This window comes from Bufo gargarizans, chromosome 2 (assembly GCF_014858855.1).
Source record: "Bufo gargarizans isolate SCDJY-AF-19 chromosome 2, ASM1485885v1, whole genome shotgun sequence".
Lineage (NCBI taxonomy): Eukaryota > Metazoa > Chordata > Amphibia > Anura > Bufonidae > Bufo > Bufo gargarizans.
In genome coordinates this window covers 234,832,470-234,854,815 of record NC_058081.1, presented here as the reverse complement: position 1 = coordinate 234,854,815, position 22,346 = coordinate 234,832,470, and the positions used below count along the sequence as shown (strand labels likewise).

The window sequence follows — 22,346 nt, the reverse complement described above, 5'->3', positions numbered from 1 at the left end:
ACCTTTAGTGCTGCTTTATCTTCTCTTGAGAACAAAAGAACGTGACTAACCCTACTTTTCCTCGACATCAGGGGAGACATCCATACGCAACAGGTTTGGCTGACATTAAATTAATGTATATGTAACAGCCTACAATGATTCACTATGAGAGTTAGATGGTCAACCCTACAATTCATATCTATTAGAGCATCTTGAAGATTTATAACTTCATGTGCAGGAAAGATCACATATCACTGCATACCGAATCATATATTTCACCAGTTTGGTCCACACCTCTGGATTTTTTCATGGCATTGCAAGTCTAAATATAAAAATAATGAAACAGCACACGTCACCTTACAGAACTACATCTTTCCACATCAGTCTCTAGTAACTGTGCTCACTTTACATCCCTCCTTGGCCAAGACATGATTTACCAGAGGTGCTGTGCCTTCGAGTCTGGTATCTCATCTGGGCTGAGCTGCCAAACAGTTGTTAAATAGGCTTCACAGTCTCAGTTTATATCTCATTCCTGCTTCTAATAAAATATAGAAGCATAAAGTTGCAACCATTCCATACGTTGTGCATCCACCCCCATCCCTGCTTAAAGTTTGAGCTCCTGCCAAAGGACGGACAGAATTACAAGCTGATGAGTGAATGATCAAGTCCTATGTGGAAAGTGAGGCTAAAGTAAAAATGTGTTCCATGTTCTCCACAGTCAGTTGGTATGGTTTATTTTATGCCAGGGCTGCTAAATCTGACTCTGGATAGTTTCCAGTTGACCCTTTTTTTCTACAAGATTAATGGAAACCTGTTTTGCCTTTTTTTTTTTTACTGTAGTCACAGTTTCTCAAAGAACGAGTGCCCATGGATAAGTAATGTGATGACAAGAGGGTGGCACCGCACCTCCTGCAAACTACCCTCCCAACTAATTATAGTCATACTTATTTATTTTCTAAATTGAATCTACAGCACATTTCACTTAATCACTTTAATAAATAATTCTAATAAACAACAAAAGTATTAAAAAAGTTTAAATAAACTATGTGTGGACGTTCTACATTCTTGGTGAAAACCATCATCTTTGATTCAATACAAGTGAATAATGGCGTTCTTGGTTTCCATAAATATGCAATGAATGTATAAAATATATACTTCTACAGGAGTGGCTCTGTTTATGTATTTATATCAGTCCATACATCATTTCCTTATGCTTCAATAAGAAGATGGCAGCTGTAACCGCGAGTCGACTCTGGCACTGGCGATGACACAATTAGCTAATGGTCTACCACATTCAGTAACATCGGCCTGACATATTGTACAAACAAATTCTATAATTTTACCTCAGGATAGTGGCCAATATCAATATAGGTACAGACAGGGTGAAAAGCTCCAGTTCCACAGGCATACAAGTGAGTGTGGTTATAAGCCTTAAGAATTTTAATGAAGTTTGCACATTCTTTCTGTGGAAATAAAAAGAAAGACAATGTTAGCATTTGTTGTTATTATTCATATAGACTAAGCAACAATATCCAACTGGAAAAATAATACTATAATGATAAATGATAAAGATAGGAAGTTAGAGAATTTAGCAGCATATTTTTGAAGTTTGGAAATAAACGGAAGCATGTGAACAAAACCAAGGAGAACACAGTTGGGGGGGGGGGGGGGGAGTGTTTGACTTGGCTTCATCCTTTCTCTTTCTCTGTGGACCGATCCACACCCGCAGGTTTTGGTGGTCTACTCCTTTCCTAATGCTTGATGTTAGAGGATAACTTTAAGAGGAGATTGCCTTGGCATGAACTTTGCTTACAAACAAACTTTTAAGATTCGTATTCATTAAAAGGAGATATTTCTCCTCCTGGACAAACTCATTCATGCCAACTCACTATCAGTTATTTTCTCTAACCTAGTTACCATTACTGCCTAACTGGTTCTAACAGTGTTTTTCTCTGACCACGCTATTGTATTTACCACTCTGCTTTGGGTATATCGTTGCTGAACCTTGCATTATTTGACCACCCTCTTTCTCTCTTTCGTTCTCCTGGTCCTGACTCCTGACTATTATCCTACCTTAACCTATAGATTCCATATCTGATTGTTGTAGTTCTCCAGGCGCTGATTCCTGGCAATTTATGTCTACAGTCTCCTAGTTACTACACTTTCCTACACCCACCTAATGCTGTTCAGCACCTACTATCCTTCCACTATTCAGCAACTTCTCCATATTCCAAAATAAAAAGGGAGAAACTGTAGACTCCACACCACAGTCTAGCTAGCACCAAGCTGACTATTATTGTTTAGCTGCTGGCATCACAGCAGGTGAGCAATATCATAACAGCACAGAAGCTGAACCTGCGTTGAGCTGTTTATTTTTCCACTGGTCCATTATGTACAACCACCACTGAATTTCAGAATGAAAGGAACATATAGAGCAATTCAACCACTTCAGAGAGTTTTGTTAAAGGTGTTTTCTGGGAGCACCCCTGTTAATCAGCTTATCAAGCACAATGCCATACATTGAGGCCCAGAAATAGTCACTGGAATGGAACCGAGCTGTGCCTAGGCCATGTGACCAATGTACGTACGCATGTCACTGCCCAAGGAAGAGGGTATATCACTCACCAATCGTATACTGATGACTAGTGTTGAGTCAATTGAAGTTCATGAAGTGGACTTTTATCTAAATTTCAGGGAAAATTTGATTGGCTGTAAAGCCGAATTTCCTCTAAGATGGCAGTAAAACAAACAAAAAATGACTTTTTCACTTGCATGTGAAGAGTCCTCTGCTGCCATCTTGATTGAAAATCCTGTGTAAAATCTCACGCTAGCAAGATGGCTGCAGCAGGCTCTTCTCAATCAAATTGACACTTTTTTTTTCTAACAGATGGACCCCTGACAGCCCTCAATGGTCATCTCAGATGCCATGATCAGCGATGAACGTGGAATCTGAAGGGTTCAATGACGGGGCAGCACAACCACCATCCCCATTATATTGGCTGCTACCCACAAAGAAATTCGCTTTTTGATGAAGCAATTCATCACAAAGCAATTCTTTTTGTGAAATTCGGTGGAGCAGCTGAATCGAAGTTTTGAGAATTTTGCTCCTCTCTACTGATGACTTATGCTGAGGATAGTCCAATATTAAATTCCCGGAAAACCCCTTTAATGACTATTTGCTTCAGTCCTAAGCAAGGCTCTATCTAAATCAGCTAGAGCCAGTGTCAAAAGGGTGCAATTCCTCTACAGAGCTCTTATATTCTTGAAAATAGCAATTGTCACAGAAGATTATTATGACCACTTGACCATTTTTTTCCCATTTATACTGTATATAGTATAGTTTTTTTTTGTTTGTTTTCCTTACTGAAGTTCCTATAGTGTTATCAGTGTTATCAGTTCTGTAGTAAGCATATAGATTTTTTTACCAACTATTTAAAATCCTTAGTAGAATTTTAAATGATTCTTAGCATCAACAAATAATTCATTTCAAGTCTCTATGAATGAGGATACACAGTTTTGTTATGCATTTGTATCCAATTATAACATCCGTATTACCCTATGCTACATGATACATGATGTAATTGTGACCCCAGACGCAGATTTTGCTTTACTGTACTAATGTTTGTTGCACTTAGAAAGAAGCTCCATTCTGCTATTTTGTTAACCCGGCTTCTTTTCACAGCTGTGTGCAGACAACCGGCCCTGAAAAAGAACAGTTCCAAAGGTGTTATGTGTATGTATATGTGTCATAACCACAGTACACCTCTCTCCTTATTGTTGGCGATCAGCCTAAAAAGACATTGCCTCATAGACAAAGTCCTTCGCACGTCTAGATTCTCACATCTTCAGCAGTTTAGTGGAAACAAAGGGTAGCGTATATCTGAGCCATGGCACCAAGTCAGGAGAAAGAAAGAACAAACAGACACAAAGAACATTTCTTTTTTTGAGCATACAGCTCCAACAAATGTGGCTTACAAGTTCCACTGTATTATCTTATACTAATATATAAATGTACTATAAATTATGCAGGGGTAATGGGTTCTTACTGTGAAAATGGGCTCACTGCTGGTTTCCCTCTACTTGTTTAGCAATATTTAATGCAACACTATGTATATCTGTGATGATTTTATGGATAATCCCTCATAATTTATACATCTTAAATCCCTCTAAGCAAATAATAAACCTTTCTTGGTCAAGGTCTACAATTAAAAGCAGAATTACTTTCCCCCTAAGAATCGTCACTCAATATGATATTATTAGTATTCGACTGGTGTTTCTTGGAAATTATTATAAGTGCCCAAACCATATATCATTGATAAAGCCTAACTGATCCAAAATCTAAGACATAGACCCTAGTTGCCAGTGGCTATCTCCAATGACAGCCCCAAATGCGATTTTTATATTGGACCTTTGATTCTTTGGTACTCTAGATTGCCAGTCCAACCGTGAATATTACTTGCTTGCAAAAATAGTAATTCCCTAATCCAGTATTTTTTTTTTAAATCAGAGAGGGTTGGTTTCTGGCAATATACAGTAGAAATTGTTATTCACACATTTAGCCAGTATCATTTTAAAGCTTTCTCCATAGGCTCACAACATAAATAATATTTTATATTTTATATTTTAGCATTTAGACTAAGTCTATGATACATTTTTTGAAAAGGTCTCAAGGTCGCCTGCAGTCGTGTTTTCCATAGGGAAACACTGAGGTCATGTTGCGGTAATCCCATGATTCCACTGCAACTCACACATAACCAAATGTCACCATGTAGCCCCAGGTTTACTACTGCTGGGTAGATCAGATTTCACAAACAACAACTCAAACTAAAATTGGATTTGATTGCACTACTGTTAGCTATGGCATGTGTAAAAATGTTTTTTTCCCCCATTTTTAAGCAAATAGAACAGAGGTAAACGGGTAAACAGTAAGACATAAATTACACCATTTTTTGGATGATTTTGTGTCATTTTTAAGTCTGTCTTTGCCTTGTGTGCCTACACCAATATATTTGGTGTGAGTGCCATGTGGTTTACACCTATATGTGTAAAAGTACACAAGGGGGTGGAGTTGTGTTGAATTAAATATGCCATAATCCAGATATAATCTCCTGCTTATCCCTTAAGCATAGACCACCTTGAAAAGTGGCAAGTCTCAGCAAATGTCACATAATTTCGCTAAAAAAGGCCACGATAGACACGACTTGAGACATTTTAAGCCACACAACTGATATATCTGATTTGATGAATGTCTTCCTAAGTATTTCACTTGAGATTTTCCTGGAAAGCAAAGAAGTTGTCCTGTTTCCGATATTGATGAACTATTCTCAGGACAGGTCATCAATATCAAATTAGCCGGGAGTTGGAGTCAGTTTGAAGAGACTGCAGCACTTTTAGGAGGATAGGCCATCAATATCGAAAACCAGACAACCCCTTTAAATAGATCAAGAGAAAAAAATGAATGAACAATTATCATCTTTTTACTTACAGATATGCTAATATTCAGGCTCTTCTTTTGCGATCCAAGAAGGCTACACCACTTCTCAGACTGCCGGATGCAAACTCAGCATTTCTTAGCCCAAGACACTTCCTGCTGCCCTTGGATTGGCCAGCACTTCTCACATCAATAGAGCTGGCCAATACAAGAGCAGGACTGGACAAGCAGGAAGGTATTTGGGCTACAAGTGCACAGTGTGCATCAAGTAGTCTGAGAAACAGGCTAGCCATCATGGTTGGCAGAAGAAGAGCCTAAATATTAGCAGATCTGCAACTAAAAAGTTGAAAAGGCAGGCTATTACTATAGCTCGTCATACACATTAGGTCAATTTTGACAGGTTTAGCCAACCATCTAAAAAGTATGGGGCTTCTGAACTGTCCCCTGATATCTGATGTCAGGGGAGATATGGATCAGTCACATAAGCTGCCTGATCCTTTTGTTTGTACAGGATGAGCTGCTGGTGTTGGAACATTTATCTTATGTATATGCCCAACTTGTTACTGTATATGATACTGTAATTGACCCCTTAAAAACAGAGCAGTTGGGAGCAGTTATCTTGGTCAGCCCATCAGCAGTACATACGAGATAACTGGTTTCTGATAACTCTTTCAAAGGGAAATGAAGGTGACTTTTAAATCCAAATGTTGTTTGTAATGGGAGTGATCATGATAATATGACTATATTGGGGGAATGACTCTTTATGCAATTCTCTAAGAGCTTTACCTACACCTACCTACACCATAACATGCAGTATAATGTAGGTGCTAAAGTCCATACCTTATTGCATAGAAGGCAAGGAAATGCTACATTTGACTCTTTAGATGCTAAATCACAGGTGATTATTTAAGAATTTAATTTAAATATGAAAACCTAGAGAAAGCTGACTTTTCTGTAACATGCAAGCGATGAGCTATGACAATCTGGCACAGCGGTACTGTGAGAAACATGTACAAATACATTAATATTTTACACTCAGGTCTTTCTAGGCTTTAAATAAACAATGAGAGCAAAGCCTATGAGTTGGCATGCTAAGTAAACAGAAATATAACCCGGCTGCACTGGAATGTATATTTAGCCAATTCATTATTTAAAGCACAAGTCCTGCATATTCTTATCAATATGTCAGCTGAACTGTTTAAACTTTCTTCTTAGACTAAATTCAAGTTGGTGGCTAGCTGAAGCCTTAAATAAACTCCTATAAAACACGCTTCAGTCTACAGACGTGATGGTATATAAGTCTAACAATATTCTTCTTACAATCAATAGATAGATAGATAGATAGATAGATAGATAGATAGATATCATATGAACAAGATTGAAATGAGACAGAAAGAAAGAAATGAGACACAAACATATAAGAGACAAATTAGACAGATAATGAAATCGGTAGACAGACAGTTTTGAATTAGATACATAGACATATATGAGACAGATGGAAAGATAGACAGAGCACACAGACAGATATGAATCAGACAGAAACAAGATAGATTTTTTTTTTTTAAGCTCCTGTTGGGAGCTGAAACACTGCATTTTTTATGGACATTAGAGAACAAATCTTCAATTTCTTCACATCTACTGGAGTGCTGTGATTTCCTCTTTGCACTATTTGGGACTTTTAGATTTGGTTTGCACCTTTTTTGAACTTTCTGTTTGCCTAATGCTGCTCTCTTCTTTTTTTTATTCAATAGATAAATAGAGGATAGATAAGTAGATGATAGATAGATAGATAGATAGATAGATAGATAGATAGATAGATACATACGGTAGATGGATAGATGAATAGATAGATAGATATGAGATAGATAGATAGATAGATAGATAGATAGATAGATACAGTAGATGGGTAGATGAATAGATATGGTAGATAGATAGATATGAGATAGGATAGATAGATAGATAGATATGAGATAGGATAGATAGATAGATAGATAGATAGATACAATAGATAGATACAATAGATAGATAGATAGATAGATAGATAGATAGATAGATAGATAGATGCAGATCTGATATCATGAATTGTCTATATTATTTCTGAGGACTCCAGGGTTCCAGATCTGGAATACAGAAAGATTATGTCCACATAGAATAGATATTTTACTGATATCTTGTCATTAAAATCTACAGCATTTACAATATCAGCAAACAGGATGATAATTCACAAAACATGAAATCCAGTGCACACGCTGCGGAATAAAGGTGTGAAGGTTATATCCACAGCATGTCAATTTATATTGAAAGTTTTCACCACAGATTTTGCTATTATCAATGTGTAGAGTGCAACGCACAAGTCCTACAATCCATATGCGACTGGAGACATATAAAAGGTACATTGTGACAACGGCTCATACATTTCTATGAGCGCCATATTACAGCTTTGTACAACTAGGACTTTTACAGATATGTGCATGTCCCCAAGTGCTTATTGAAAAGAAAAACAGATATGTATTGAATTCAGTAGGTCTCCTGAGATGCAGAGGTGCTTCAGGAAAAAGGAAGACCTTATATCAGTAACAACAATTGCCACGTACTCCTAGCAGTCAGATCCTTGTGATCAGCTGCTATTAAGGCTCCTTTTCACAGGCCAATAATCGGGGCAATTATCCAGAAACAGTCTTAATAGTAATGCACATTCCTGATAATGGCCCTGTGTAAAGTTGCTGTTGATCACTCAATGAACAAGCAAACACTCGTTTATCATGTGAAACCTTCATTGATGTAAACACCAAAATCATTGTCGCTTGGTAGAAGATTGTCCTGTGTAAGCAGCAATCTTCTTCCCAGAAACAATGTTCCTCAATATGGGTGAGTGATTGCAGCAGCAATGCCTTGTCTTCATACAGAAGATATTATTACTGTATGTAAATGTAGCTCTAACCTCCTCTTATGAGCAGGCAATTATCAGGAATGAATGGTTCATTCCTGATAATTGTCTGCTGAGTCAGCCCATGTACATGGTCTTTAGGAGGATCTGAGGTTGGACGTATTAGACAACTACTTTAAAGGGGTTGTCCCACAAAAAAAATAGTCTTCAAACCAGCACCTAGATCATAATAATTTTGTCATTGCATTTAATTAAAAATTGTTATTAAATCAAATGTATTTGAATAGTGCCACTTAATTTCTTATTTCTTGGACCGGCTCATTGAGAAGGCTGCACATGGCCAATTTAATCTTTCAACTACTTCCTGGGTTGTGATAGGGAAAGCTGAGACACGCCTCCTGAGCTGTGATAGGGAGAAAGCTGAGACACGCCCCCTTAGCTGCAGCAGAAAAGACACTCCCCTTGAGTTGTCCGCTTGATATTAATCTAGCAGATCAATGAATGTGGAGATCTCTGGATCCATGTGAGGTACAGGGCTGGTTATAGCTTTGTTAGACAGAGATTGCCATGTACTATATGATGTCAGATTTTATTTTTTACATTATTCATGGGATAACCCTTTAATTCATCACAATATAAAAAAATAAATGAAATGTTGATTTTTAGTTTATAAAATAGTACAATATGCCAGCATAATGCATTACTAGGTTATTATTTAGTTGAAAGTATAGAACAATAGGTTGACACCAACAATGCACATAATTTTCTTTCTCTATATTATTATAGCATGATTGTAATTATTTTAAGAAAAACTTCAATACAATCTGACAACATGGAGTACATCTTAAATGGGTGCTCCTGTACATAGCCAAGTATCATAAGTAAGTAGCCTCCTATACTTCAGATTAGTAATACACAAATCACTATAAGAGACATCTATAAATTAGACAAGAAGGCCTTATAGGCTTATAGGCCTTATACACAGAGAACAATGGTTTGGCTATTTCAGGCAGACTATGCATGGACAGTTACAAAAATAAAGTCTATCCATCTGTCAAACATCTGCCACACACAGAGAAATTCAAACAAAATGTAAGAATGTTTAGATAGATCTCATGCATTATTTTCTCTAAAGAAACTTTATATTTGCTTCCTTTTTGGCTAGTAAAAGGGGGAAAACTAAATAAAATCTAAGAAAATTGCATATGTCTGTAATGAAAACTATCTGTCCAAGTGACATTCACTTTAACAGTCTCAATACTCTAAAAGGAATTGCTTGCAACTGTTAACATAAGGTCTTCAAAGTGAGAAAAGGCACTACAGCTTAGGCTAAGTTCACATCAGCATTTAAATTCCGTACTCTGTTCTAGCATAGGAACAATACTACAATTGCCGATTCAAGCATATTGCTAGACACCGCCGGTGCCAGGCGGTTCCCATTCATTATAACAGGGTCCGCCTGGTTTCTGGAATAAATACCGGCGTTCTGCATTTGACATGCAGCAATGTTTTGTCCTTTTTTATTCTTCGCTGGCATCTGTGATGGAGGCTCCTTATGGAAACTCCACCGCAGATGTAGACCTAACCTTAATAACCATTTCTTCCATCAAAAAAGACAGATAATCAATTTCTTTACGTTTTTATCCTCTGTCAAACTACAAAATATTCCATTGAGACATTTCTTATTTCTATTTCTAGAAGGGAAAGCTTTGCGAAGCCCAATACGTCAACTATAGTAACTTTCATCGAGTTACCACCCAGCTTTTCTATACTTCTGAATGGCAAGGGTTCTTTTATATGGGCTGAAGATCGAGAGAACAAACTTTCATGTGAACGTTTATTTCCAATGACTGCCACAAGTAAATATATCTGGTCATTAGTCAGCTGAACGCTTATTTTATGCAGACAATAAAATCATTGTTTGTCGGCCGCACATTAATAATGACGCTATGTGAAGGAACAATACATTAATGATCAAGTGCAGTAACAGTAATTGCTCCATGTAAATGGAGCTAAATAAGCCCCAGTCAAATTACTTGCTATGTCACTGAATGCTGCTCATTACCGGCAGCATTTTTTGCCACTGTTATGCCTCATTCACACATCAGTGTTCCATGTACCTGTGCTCTACGTGTTCTGCACGGATAGCACATGCACCCAATCATTTTAAAGGGGTTGTCTGGGTTCAGAGCTGAACCCGGACATATACCCATTTTCACCCAGGCAGCCCCCCTGACTTAAGCATTGGAGCAGTTCATGCTCGGATGCTCTCCCTTGCTCTGCTCTGAATCACACTGGGAAAAGGCATTTTCTGGCATTCCGGTGATGAATCGGGCTCTCCTTAGTGCTGCCATATGGAGTCTTCTGCCCAGCAGTGTGTCACTACCAGAGCTTTGAGACGTTCTCACAGCTCTGTGTCTCCACCCCTGTGATGATGTCACTTAGAGTTTGGAGGTGTTCTCACTGTTCTGTTTCTCCGCCCCTGTGATGAGGTCTTTACTCCCAGCTGTCTCTCCTGCGTTTGATTTCCCTGCCTTTAAATCACCCCTCCTCCTATTGCAGGGCGTGGATTATATTTCTCTTTTCAGTTGTAGCTCTGCCTTGAGTATCTTCACTTGTTAAGCTACTATTTCTCTGGACCTGTGTTCTGCTGCACTCCGGATATTGCCAGCGGCCCTTGGATCCGTCTTCTCTGCGGCTGCAGCTCCATCAGCTAAGTGTGCAGACATTGTTGTGTACCTGGTGATTTCCTGACTGGATCTGAGGTGGCCACGGTTCCCTCCATATTCTGAGCAGGGCATCGGTGGCCGTGCCCCTTCCACTATTGTAGGGGTTACAGGGCTCATCAGTCTAAGGTACGCAGGCATGCCTCGTTCCACCATTTGGATCCGGGCATGTGCTTTAGCAGCATAGGGAGAGTGTTGAGGGTCTGACAGGGGTCACCCTTTCTCTTCCCTAGTTTGGGTCCGGTCAGTAGCTCTTCTTACTGTGTATGCTCTGGTTACCCTTAAACAGCTGTGACACAGTGATGGCTAGGGCTAGGGCTAGCGCTGCCCTAGCCATCACCGGGCTCACTGCTGGGCAGAAGACTCCATCTGGCAGCACTAAGGAGAGCCCGGTTCATCACCGGAATGCCAGAAAATGCCTTTTCCCAGCGTGATTCAGAGCAGAGCAAGGGAGAGCATCCGAGCATGAACTGCTCCAATGCTTAATTCAAGGGGGCTGCCTGGGTGAAAATGGGTATATGTCTGGGTTCAGCTCTGAACCCAGACAACCCCTTTAAAATGATTGGGTGCATGTGCTATCCGTGCAGAACACGTAGAACACAGGTACATGGAACACTGATGTGTGAATGAGGCATAAACTAAAAATCAACATCCATGTTGAATTCGTGTTTCAAAAATCACTAGGAAGACATGCTTTGAAAATTATTTTTCAGCTATGCAGGGTCAGTAAAACACGGATGATACACGGACAGCAAAAGACGGATGTGTGAATAAGGCGTACATCATCTTTTTGTTATGCAAGAGAGGCATCATTGCAATCAGTGTTGAGGGAATCTAATTGATCCGAATTTCAGGATAAATTAGATTTACCTCAAAGCCAATTTTCCTTGTGCTTTGGGATAGCAAATAGATTTTACCTGAAATAGTGCAGTCCCCCACTGATGCTATGGGTGTATTTTTTTTTCAAATCCCCCCCCCCCCCCCCCGTTCATCTGCTGTGGCTCCCCCCTGATGATTTGACGCGCTGTATTATAATGAGCATTTAACTTGCAACGGAGAGGAGACGCAGTCTTCTGCTGTGGGCGTCTCCTTCTCCCTGGCTGTGAGCACGATCCAATCAGAGCGGACCGTTCACAGCCAGTAAGAAGCAATCTTGCGCCTTTCTCCCTGGCTGTGAGTGGTCTGCTCTGATTGAATCTCTTGCCTTGGTTTATAGCTAAGGTTTAGTACTTTTTTTTATACACTGATATAAGAGTAATCTTTTTAAGAAGATCCAGTACTACCTCTAAAATAGTTTTAAATCAATGAGCAAGCAGATAATGACAATGTAGTATTGGTGTCAAACTCACTATAGTCAGAATGTCTATGGTCCTTATGATATCAAATAATACACAGGGGCTACTGTAAATGTTAACGCCCTGCTGTTGTCAAGCAAACCGACCACCATACATAAAAGAGACGCATCTACAGCTCTACACAAGGTACGGGAATAGTCAGAGATAATGCCATATTATAAATTAAATTCTAGGGAATTTATAGAACATAAGCTCTAACTGTATGTAGGCTAACTGAATCAGTAGAAGCTCGGACTTATAATAGTTTGTGTCCTCTAGGAATTACAAAGACGTAAAACTGTTAATATTTATGGTAATTTGACTAGTTCATTTAATAAGTATCTGATCTATCTATCAAGTATCTTGTTTACTTTAGAAAGTTCTACTTTGATTATTGAATAGCTGTCCTTGAATGAATGGCATGTACTGTTTGTAGGAACTATGGTACAATAACTACATTTAGTCTTGGGAAACGCAAAAAAAGAAAGTCTGGAATATCTAATAAGTAATAATAGCAGATGAAAATAGTACAGTGGTTATATTTGGATTTCTATATGAGCAGTTGAAAAGATGTTAAAGAGATTAAGCATGGATTATGAGTAAAACATGTGCAGAACACATTTATTCTGAGGACAGGTTAAGGATTTTATATCATATATAAAAAATTTCCATTTATTTAGGTTTTTTTAGTAAAATAAGGGTTAGTATTTTTATCCTGGACACACAACTTTTAACTCATCTCTGCTGCACATCTTCCCAACAGACCAAAATGATGAGGAGAATAATACTAGAATTATATTGCATATCTGGGACAATACAGCATGTGTTCAGGCTTCCTCAATCTGGAAATCAATGGTAACTTACCCAAGTCCCCCCCTTCCACCACCACTAAAAATGTATGCCATTATATCAAGAGATCAACAAACTAAATGAAGCAAACCTTAGTTGGTTTTACATACTATCATTAAAGCACCAGCCAAGTAACATAAGCTTCAGTTCATCCAAATGGCAACATTTTATCTCACATGAAAATGGTTTGGAATGTGGATTTTCTTTTACAATATATAGTATGTTTTTGGTTAGATAAAATGCAGATTGTCTGTCAAGAGATCTTATTGTAAATGAGCTGCAGATGTTGGGTTTTAAAACAAATGTTCATCCTTTCTTAAGGCACAATGCTACTTCTCACTTTTCTCCTTCCTCCATTATGTCCATTTACAAGTCTAAAAAAATAAATAGCAAAAATTCCCTAAATTAACAGCATCTGTTCTTTAAAAGGTACAACTTGTTTTAAAATATTCAGTATATTTTTCTTATAAATTTTATTCTGAATTCCTATTTGCCATTCAGAATAATTCTAAATGAGTTTGTTTTGCGCAGTTACTTTGAACTGTCCATGTGACACTGCTAGTCAGTACTTATGACACCGCTATTCAGTACTTGTGATACCCAATCTAATGTTGATAACATATTAATATAGAGATTGAAGAGACCTGTCAATCGGAATGAGCCAGGAGGGGAGGAAGCCAGAGAGGAGCTGCTAAGTGGACACTGGAAACATAGACACTATAAATCCACCATGTTTAACACAGTGGAGGAATGTTAAATCTGATCTACATTTGGGCTGTTTAGTGCAACTATAGTAACTGTTGGTTGGTTTACTTTGCAACAAAATTTTGTGCCAGATAAATTAAAATAGGAATAAAAATGAAGCAGAGAAAGAGGATAAACTGAAATCAAACATTAACTAAAAATTAAAATGTTATTGTTGTCCTCTTACTTTAATATGGTCAACTGGGTGTGTAACCCCTTTGAAACCTGTTTTAAAGGGAGTATGTCACAGGGAAATTCCCTGTTAAACCAGGCACAATGGCTGGTAGGACTAGCTCAGATGAATGTAATGATACCTTTCACTTGGCGATCATTGCTTCAATCTGTAAAATAGTTATGTGCACTGGTTATAGGCCCAAGCCACCCTGAGCATTCATATTCCATCTGCTTCCTCTCCTTTTTGGCTGACAGAACCAGGTTACTGTTTAGTCAGGCTACTTTCACACTTGCGTTCAGAGCGGATCCGTCTGCATTATACTGTAAAAAAAATTCTAAGTGTGAAAGTAGCCTGAACGGATCCGTCCAGACTTTACATTGAAAGTCAAGGGGGAAGGATCCGTTTGAAGATTGAGCCATATTGTGTCATCTTCAAGCGTATCCGTCCCCATTGACTTACATTGTAAGTCTGGACGGATCCGCTTGCCTCCGCACGGCCAGGCGGACACCCGAACGCTGCAAGCAGCAGTCGGGTGTCCGCCTGCTGAGCGGAGCGGAAGCTGAACGCTGCCAGACTGATGCATTCTGAGCGGATCCGCGTCCACTCAGAATGCATTAGGGCTGGACGGATGCGTTCGGGGCCGCTTGTGAGCCCCTTCAAACGGAGCTCACAAGCAGACAGCCGAACGCTAGTGTGAAAGTAGCCTCATACTGTCTGTTCCTGTAAATCAAGAAGGAAAAGGGCTCCAGAAGAAGCAGAAGAGCAAGTGTGCACAGAGTGGTTTGGATCTTCCTTCAGTGCACAAGTCAATATCTGATTGGTGAGAGTCCATCCCCTGCCACCACCACTGATCACTTGTTTGATATTGCAGCCCACACACTGCAGTAATATCGATAATGACTATCACTTGAGAGGAATATCTAATATATTTATAACAGATGGAGAAGGTCTTCTTCAGTCAGATGGACATATTTTGTCAGTGACTGTCACAATAAGCAGTCATTTTCAAGTAGTTTTACAAAATTAACAAGTATGACAAACCAGGTCAGACTGAGCTCCTGCATATAACTGCAAGGCTCAGGGGCAGCACCGAAATAGAGTTAGGGTATTTTTCATTGTTTCATCTTTCTCATTTACCCTGCACACTTAAGGCATCATACAGCTAAACTAAGGATTTAAAAAAAATAAAAAATATGAATGATGGAACACAGAGGGGAACAAATTGCTACTGAGCCTCAAGACTAAATAAGTAGTTAAAATACACACAGTCACCTTAAAGGGAACCTGTGGATATTTGATTCTAATCTAACTAATAATATATAATCATTAACTACTAAAAAGTGCCTTAGATGTATTCACTTACTGGTGTGACAGATGGTTACCTCATAATATACACACAAAGATGCCGCATGCCGCATGCTAATGAGCTGATTCGAGTCTGGCGTGATGTCATTGAGTCCAGCGTATATTTAATTCAGAGCTATAGCCACTCCCCTGCCCACCTGCTGCGGATTCCTATGGAAACAAACTGTCACTCAGCAGCAGGTAGGCGGGGAGAGTCAGGAGCTCATAAATATTCATGACTCATCATTATCAGCTGGAGCTTTTCAATACAAGATGTTGGCAGATTGACTGGGTCAATAAAAGAAAGTGACCCAGCATTTTGCTAAGAGAATCTGTCACTTATTTATGTTGCCCTTAGTTAGGACACCATAAAACTGGTGACAGGTTCGCTTTAAGTGTAAAAGTGATGAGGTTGTCCCTTCATGATATATTTTATACAATCCACATAAAGCTGTACTGTAGCAGGACTTAAGTTGCCATTTGTGATTTTTGACCTATGACTACATGTCATTGTGCGTCATTATCTCAGCTCAGTGAGTAAATATAATACAAAAATCCTTGCCACATTCCTCGCCACAGAGATCCGTGAAAAAATTATTTTGTCTGATCCACATAGTGCGATGTAAAAGAATGACCCACAAAGTATAAAATATATCATACTATACACGCATATGTTGGCAAGTTAAACTTTACAGAATATTTGTGGCCACATATTTAAGCATATTTCAATTTTATTATTGTTATTATAGCAGCCACAGTTATTTACACTTCTATTTTCTGGGGAGTGTGCCTTCAAATTTAACTAATAAATACATATTTTAACAATTTCCCAACTGCTAAGAATATGTAAACCATATAATCACAAAATATGTACTGTGGTATATCCTGTCTTTTGGAAAAACATTGAAGCAGCAAATATGTGGTTGGTCTTTGTAGTATGCATGCTTCAATACATTTACAAGTGGACAAACCTGAAAGGTTAATAACCTGAATCTGTTACTTATTGTCAGACCTTTACATGTAGTCCATTGTCCACAATAGGAAACAAAAAAAACAAGTTCACTTGGCAAAATGTCACAGTTGGTGAACAAATATTCCTTTGTTTAAGTCTACTAACAATAGTAGTTCTGTGGGTGGTTGGTCCATATAACATTCTTTAGTATTTGTCAGTCCACACCTATGGTATCCAGATGAATGACACACTCTGCACCTTCAGGCACTTGTCTTTCTAGCAAAAAGTCCACACTTCCTGAAGACAGGATGAATGTGATAGGACAAAGCTTGTGTGGGTGCCATAGTTTTCACAGATATAGGACAAGGATCTACTCAAATAAGCTCAAATTTAAGAAAAACAGGAAATGAAATGGAAGAAATGTAGACTTTTTAAAGTAACCTTAGAGCGCATATACATGTGTGTATAAAAACATAGAAGCCCAAACTTTATTCTCCAATTTCCTCATAGATTTATATAACATATGTTATTATATTCTATCACATGCCATATGTATTGCTCCTATATTTGCAATACAAAGGCACCATACAGTGATGCATAGAGGTCTAAGGCTCAAAAATGCAAAACTTTGTGCATGTGGTATTCCTTCCTGTATCTGCATAAGGCTTCATATTTTTGGGGGCTACTATCTATCTTTAGGGACAGAGTGCCTTAATATTATAGTAATTCAAACAATACCACTGTCATATACTATGCTATATTCATCTACTTTAGTGTTGTGGGTCACCTGTCTGACTGCTTCCATAACAAGCACTACTGCGAGGGACCAGCATAGTTCACATGGCAAATTTCAGGAGTTACCATTAAAAATTAATATTGTTTTTTCTCATCTGTCCACTGAAGAATCTATTGATTTTGTTAACTCTAGTAAAACTGGATGAGAGATAGTCATCATCCCTTCGCAAATAGAAAAGCTGACATGATTTTACTGTTTAGCTTTGTCTAATGATTTCTAAATACAGATTAGTTTCTTAAGGGTGGTCACCCAGAGATCATCTCTCTGGGACTTCTCAATTCAGTCTGTGCTTAAAGAACATTGTTATTATTGCCAAAGAAATCCTACCCTGCGGAATGTCAAGAATTTTATATTTAACTAACAGTCTGTCTGGCAAGTAGCCAAAACTATTAGTTGGTTCAGATTCAGATGCAATTCAGTGAAATTATTTTGATCTAGTTTGAAATAAATGGAAACAATCACGTCTGAAAATGAAAAATAGAGCAGACCATGTCAATGCATTTTAGGCTTAAGCTACTAGAGTATGTGCTTAACCTTTTGGACTCAGTAACAAATTGGATTCCCTAAGTTAATGAGAGCTAAATGGTTGGAGTAAAATGGCATACAGAAGGGGTAAATAACTGAGTTCTCTACAACTCATTCAATCAATGTGTTCACATGATTTCATGAACATAGACAAAATGTGCTGCAGGTATTCATTTGGACCCCAGCATTATTAGAAATTCTGAAATATCTTTAAGGACTGGTGCTTAATGATGAAATGTATTAGATATTTATTACTTTTTATACATCTGCTGTATTTCTTACAGTGCCTTAATCAGAACATAGCCCAAAATTAAAAGGTAAGCATGGACACCCTATTATGCTGCATTTTTTTCACCCGAGATAATAGGATGCTTATATTAACTGCTGAAGAACTGGGTTAACGAGAAAAAAACTATGCTGGGTCAAGGGATTCAAGGGTTGCACATTGACAAGTGCATTAGCATGTCAAGATATCGCCATACATGTAAAAACGGGTATCATTAGTACTAAATGTGAAATATAATTAAACAAAATTTCAATATTTTGCTGATATATATTATTAAGATGCATTTGTGCTTTTGGTTCATCTGGACTTAAAACAACTGTTTTGCTGGTCATTAAATTCATAGTTCAATTCAAAAAGCATTGAAATTGTCAACACGCATATACAGGTCCTTCTAAAAAAAATTGCATATTGTGATAAAGTTCATTATTTTCTGTAATGTACTGATAAATATTAGACTTTCATATATTTTAGATTCATTACACAACAACTGAAGTAGTTCAAGCCTTTTATTGTTTTAATATTGATGATTTTGGCATACAGCTCATGAGAAACCCAAATTTCCTATTTAAAAAAATTAGCATATTTAATCCGACCAATAAAATAAAAGTGTTTTAATACAAAAAAAGTCAACCTTCAAATAATGATGTTCAGTTCTGCACTCAATACTTGGTGGGGAATCCTTTTGCAGAAATGACGGCTTCAATGCGGCGTGGCATGGAGGCAATCAGCCTGTGGCACTGCTGAGGTGTTATGGAGGCCCAGGATGCTTCGATAGCGGCCTTAAGCTCATCCAGAGTGTTGGGTCTTGCGTCTCTCAACTTTCTCTTCCCAATATCCCACAGATTCTCTATGGGGTTCAGGTCAGGAGTTGGCAGGCCAATTGAGCACAGTAATACCATGGTCAGTAAACCATTTACCAGTGGTTTTGGCACTGTGAGCAGGTGCCAGGTCATGCTGAAAAATGAAATCTTCATCTCCATAAAGATTTTCAGCAGATGGAAGCATGAAGTGCTCCAAAATCTCCTGACTGCTAGCTGCATTGACCCTGCCCTTGATAAAACACAGTGGACCAACACCAGCAGCTGACATGGCACCCCAGACCATCACTGACTGTGGGTACTTGACACTGGACTTCAGGCATTTTGGCATTTCCCTCTCCCCAGTCTTCCTCCAGACTCTGGCACCTTGATTTCCGAATGACATGCAAAATTTGCTTTCATCCGAAAAAAGTACTTTGGACCACTGAGCAACAGTCCAGTGCTGCTTCTCTGTAGCCCAGGTCAGGCGCTTCTGCCGCTGTTTCTGGTTCAAAAGTGGCTTGACCTGGGGAATGCGGCACCTGTAGCCCATTTCCTGCACACGCCTGTACACGGTGGCTCTGGATGTTTCTACTCCAGACTCAGTCCACTGCTTCCGCAGGTCCCTCAAGGTCTGGAATCGGTCCTTCTCCACAATCTTCCTCAGGGTCCGGTCACCTCTTCTCGTTGTGCAGCGTTTTCTGCCACACTTTTTCCTTCCCACAGACTTCCCACTGAGGTGCCTTGATACAGCACTCTGGGAACAGCCTATTCCTTCAGAAATTTCTTTCTGTGTCTTACCCTCTTGCTTGAGGGTGTCAATGATGGCCTTCTGGACAGCAGTCAGGTCGGCAGTCTTACCCATGACTGCGGTTTTGAGTAATGAACCAGGCTGGGAGTTTTTAAAAGCCTCAGGAATCTTTTGCAGGTGTTTAGAGTTAATTAGTTGATTCAGATGATTAGATTAATAGCTCGTTTAGAGAACCTTTTCATGATATGCTAATTTTTTTAGATAGTAATTTTGGGATTTCATGAGCTGTATGCCAAAATCATCAATATTAAAACAATAAAAGGCTTGAACTACTTCAGTTGGTGTGTAATGAATCTAAAATATATGAAAGTCTAATGTTTATCAGTACATTACAGAAAATAATGAACTTTATCACAATATGCTAATTTTTTTAGAAGGACCTGTAGATTGTTTTGATAGTTAAATATTAGGAAATGTTTTGGTTTAAAATTGAAAGCCTTCAGCCTGATTAATATACCAATTAATAGCATAAATAATTATTAAAATAATATATTCAATAGAGAGCTGAAACTCACATCAATATCATTAATGAATATTTTATTCTTTTGAATATTGCAGGTTAGGCCAAATAGTTACAGACTGAAGAAACAACCCAATTTGAAAGGAATTCATTTGTTGATTTTGAAATCTGTACAAAAGTATTAGCAAAAATGTATTTATTCTTAATCTAGGATTTTATATCAAAACCAAATAGGAAATATATTTACCTCATGCCAAATATTTAACACCAAAAAAAATATGAAAAAGTAAACTGTGATTTGAAAAGAATTGCTTCTAATCTGAAGGAACTTAAACTATTAAAATAAAAATGAAAATTTGGAATCAAGTAAAATCTTAAATTTCAACTTCCAGTCCAGTCATATTGTTATAAAAGTCTGTTTTTGAAAAACAGAAAAACAAAATACCTTGCAGAATCAATTGAATAAATAATGCTTATATCCAGGTCTAAAATCTAAAAAATAGGGATAGGTATGACAACCACATTAGGAACATTTCTCTTGAATGTATTTAGTTATACCATACTTACTGCCTATAGACATGGGCTAAGTGAAATAAATCCCAGCGGGTGCTTGTAAGCGAACTTTAAGGTTTTATTATTTTAGATTATATCCAATAAATACATGGACGTGTTTCAGCATATCCAGCTTTCATTAGCATGCTGATAAAAGCTGGATATGCTGAAATGCTTCCATGTATTTATTGGATATAATATGAAATAATAAAACCTTGAAGTTCGCTTACAAGCACCCTCTGGGATTTTTTTTTTGCTTATATTGTGATCCTGTGTCGTCCCCGTGCGGGTGCGCCTTGGGTCCAGGTGCCGGCTATTCCTTGGATATAGAAATGGGCTAGAAGTATGGCTAAAGAGTCTATTTACATTTGTTAACAACACATAATTTAAGATATAGGTTTTATTATTATTTAAAGTATAGGTTTTATCATTATTATTATTATTATTATTAATAATAATATTAATATTAGGAGTCAATGAAAGACCCATCTAGCGGTTTGCAGCCATTAACCTATAGATCAGTTGACAAATATGATGAGTATAGAGGCAAATTTCGCTTTATCAAATTCATTTTGACAAGTTAACAGTTTCAGATTTGAACATTAATAAAAGTGCTTCCTAATATCAATATAGTGACATAACTGTCACAGCTGGAACAGCTTATACATTTTGCTAAAGGTCTATAAAGTGTCTGGGATTCGGTTCTAAACCTTCATAATGGCTCAGAAGAGAAGATCACAATATATCCTAAAAGTTGGCAGCGAAAAAGAATTCAGCACTCTCAGCCATCTGGAATCCCCCCAATGTTCTAGCAAAAGACTTTAAACATAATGAACATGACACTGGCTTAATGACACTATGAAACCTGTTTATATTTATTGTGCAGGGTCAGGTGGCAAGTAGAAATGCACAGTCGTCTTTCAATTACGTGAATGGGTGGCCAAAAACAAAACAGTGCACTGTCAAACTAGTCTATGGGGGTATACAAATATCTGTCATGTCCATCTCTCCCTCTAGATCTATAAAGAACTATACTCCCTTCAGATTCTATATTATCAGTATAAAGAAGCAGTTGGATTATTTTATTTATTTATTTTATGCACTTATATAGCACTACTATATTACGCAGCACTTTACAGACATTAACATTCAATTGTCTCCAATGGAGCCCACAATCTAAGTTCTCTATCAGTATGTCTTTGGAGTGTGGGAGGAAACCGTAGTACCCAAAGCAAACCCACGCAAACATGGGGAGAACATACAATTCAAACCTAGGACCCCAGCGCTGCAAGGCACCAGTGCTAACCACTGAGCCACTGTTTCTCCCGATACTGACAACAGTTTTTACCTATTTCTGGGGAAAAACTAAAAACCAATGGCTATCATTTAGGTAAGCAAGTGTGCTAAAGGTCTGCCGGGAGTTTCAAATAAGGGTAGGCAACCATAAGAGTCATAAAGTTACTTGTACACAGCTAAGTTATGGCATTTTGCTGCAATATGTAATAGCCGATTGCCGAGTTTCGACTTCTTCAACCCCCCACTAACCACTAGAACCATGTGGCCACAATGCTAGTAAAGTGCAAGTACCATTTAGATTTCTTCCCCACAAAATGGTGCTTCAAACATGACATTGTGCGGATACAGCAATTATTTTTTTTCTGCACAGGTACTCTGTACAAAGTGGAGTTTTAGTCTATT

General features: G+C 38.1%; 1 protein-coding gene across 1 annotated transcript in view; it reads right to left on the bottom strand.

Moving 5' to 3' along the window:
* SEMA3A (semaphorin 3A) overlaps positions 1 to 22,346 on the bottom strand; it is a 232,949-nt gene that overhangs the window by 127,092 nt on the left and 83,511 nt on the right. The window contains exon 4 of the mRNA XM_044280112.1: positions 1,323 to 1,442. Coding sequence (XP_044136047.1) covers positions 1,323 to 1,442 — 120 coding nt within the window. The remainder of the gene's footprint in view (positions 1 to 1,322; positions 1,443 to 22,346) is intronic.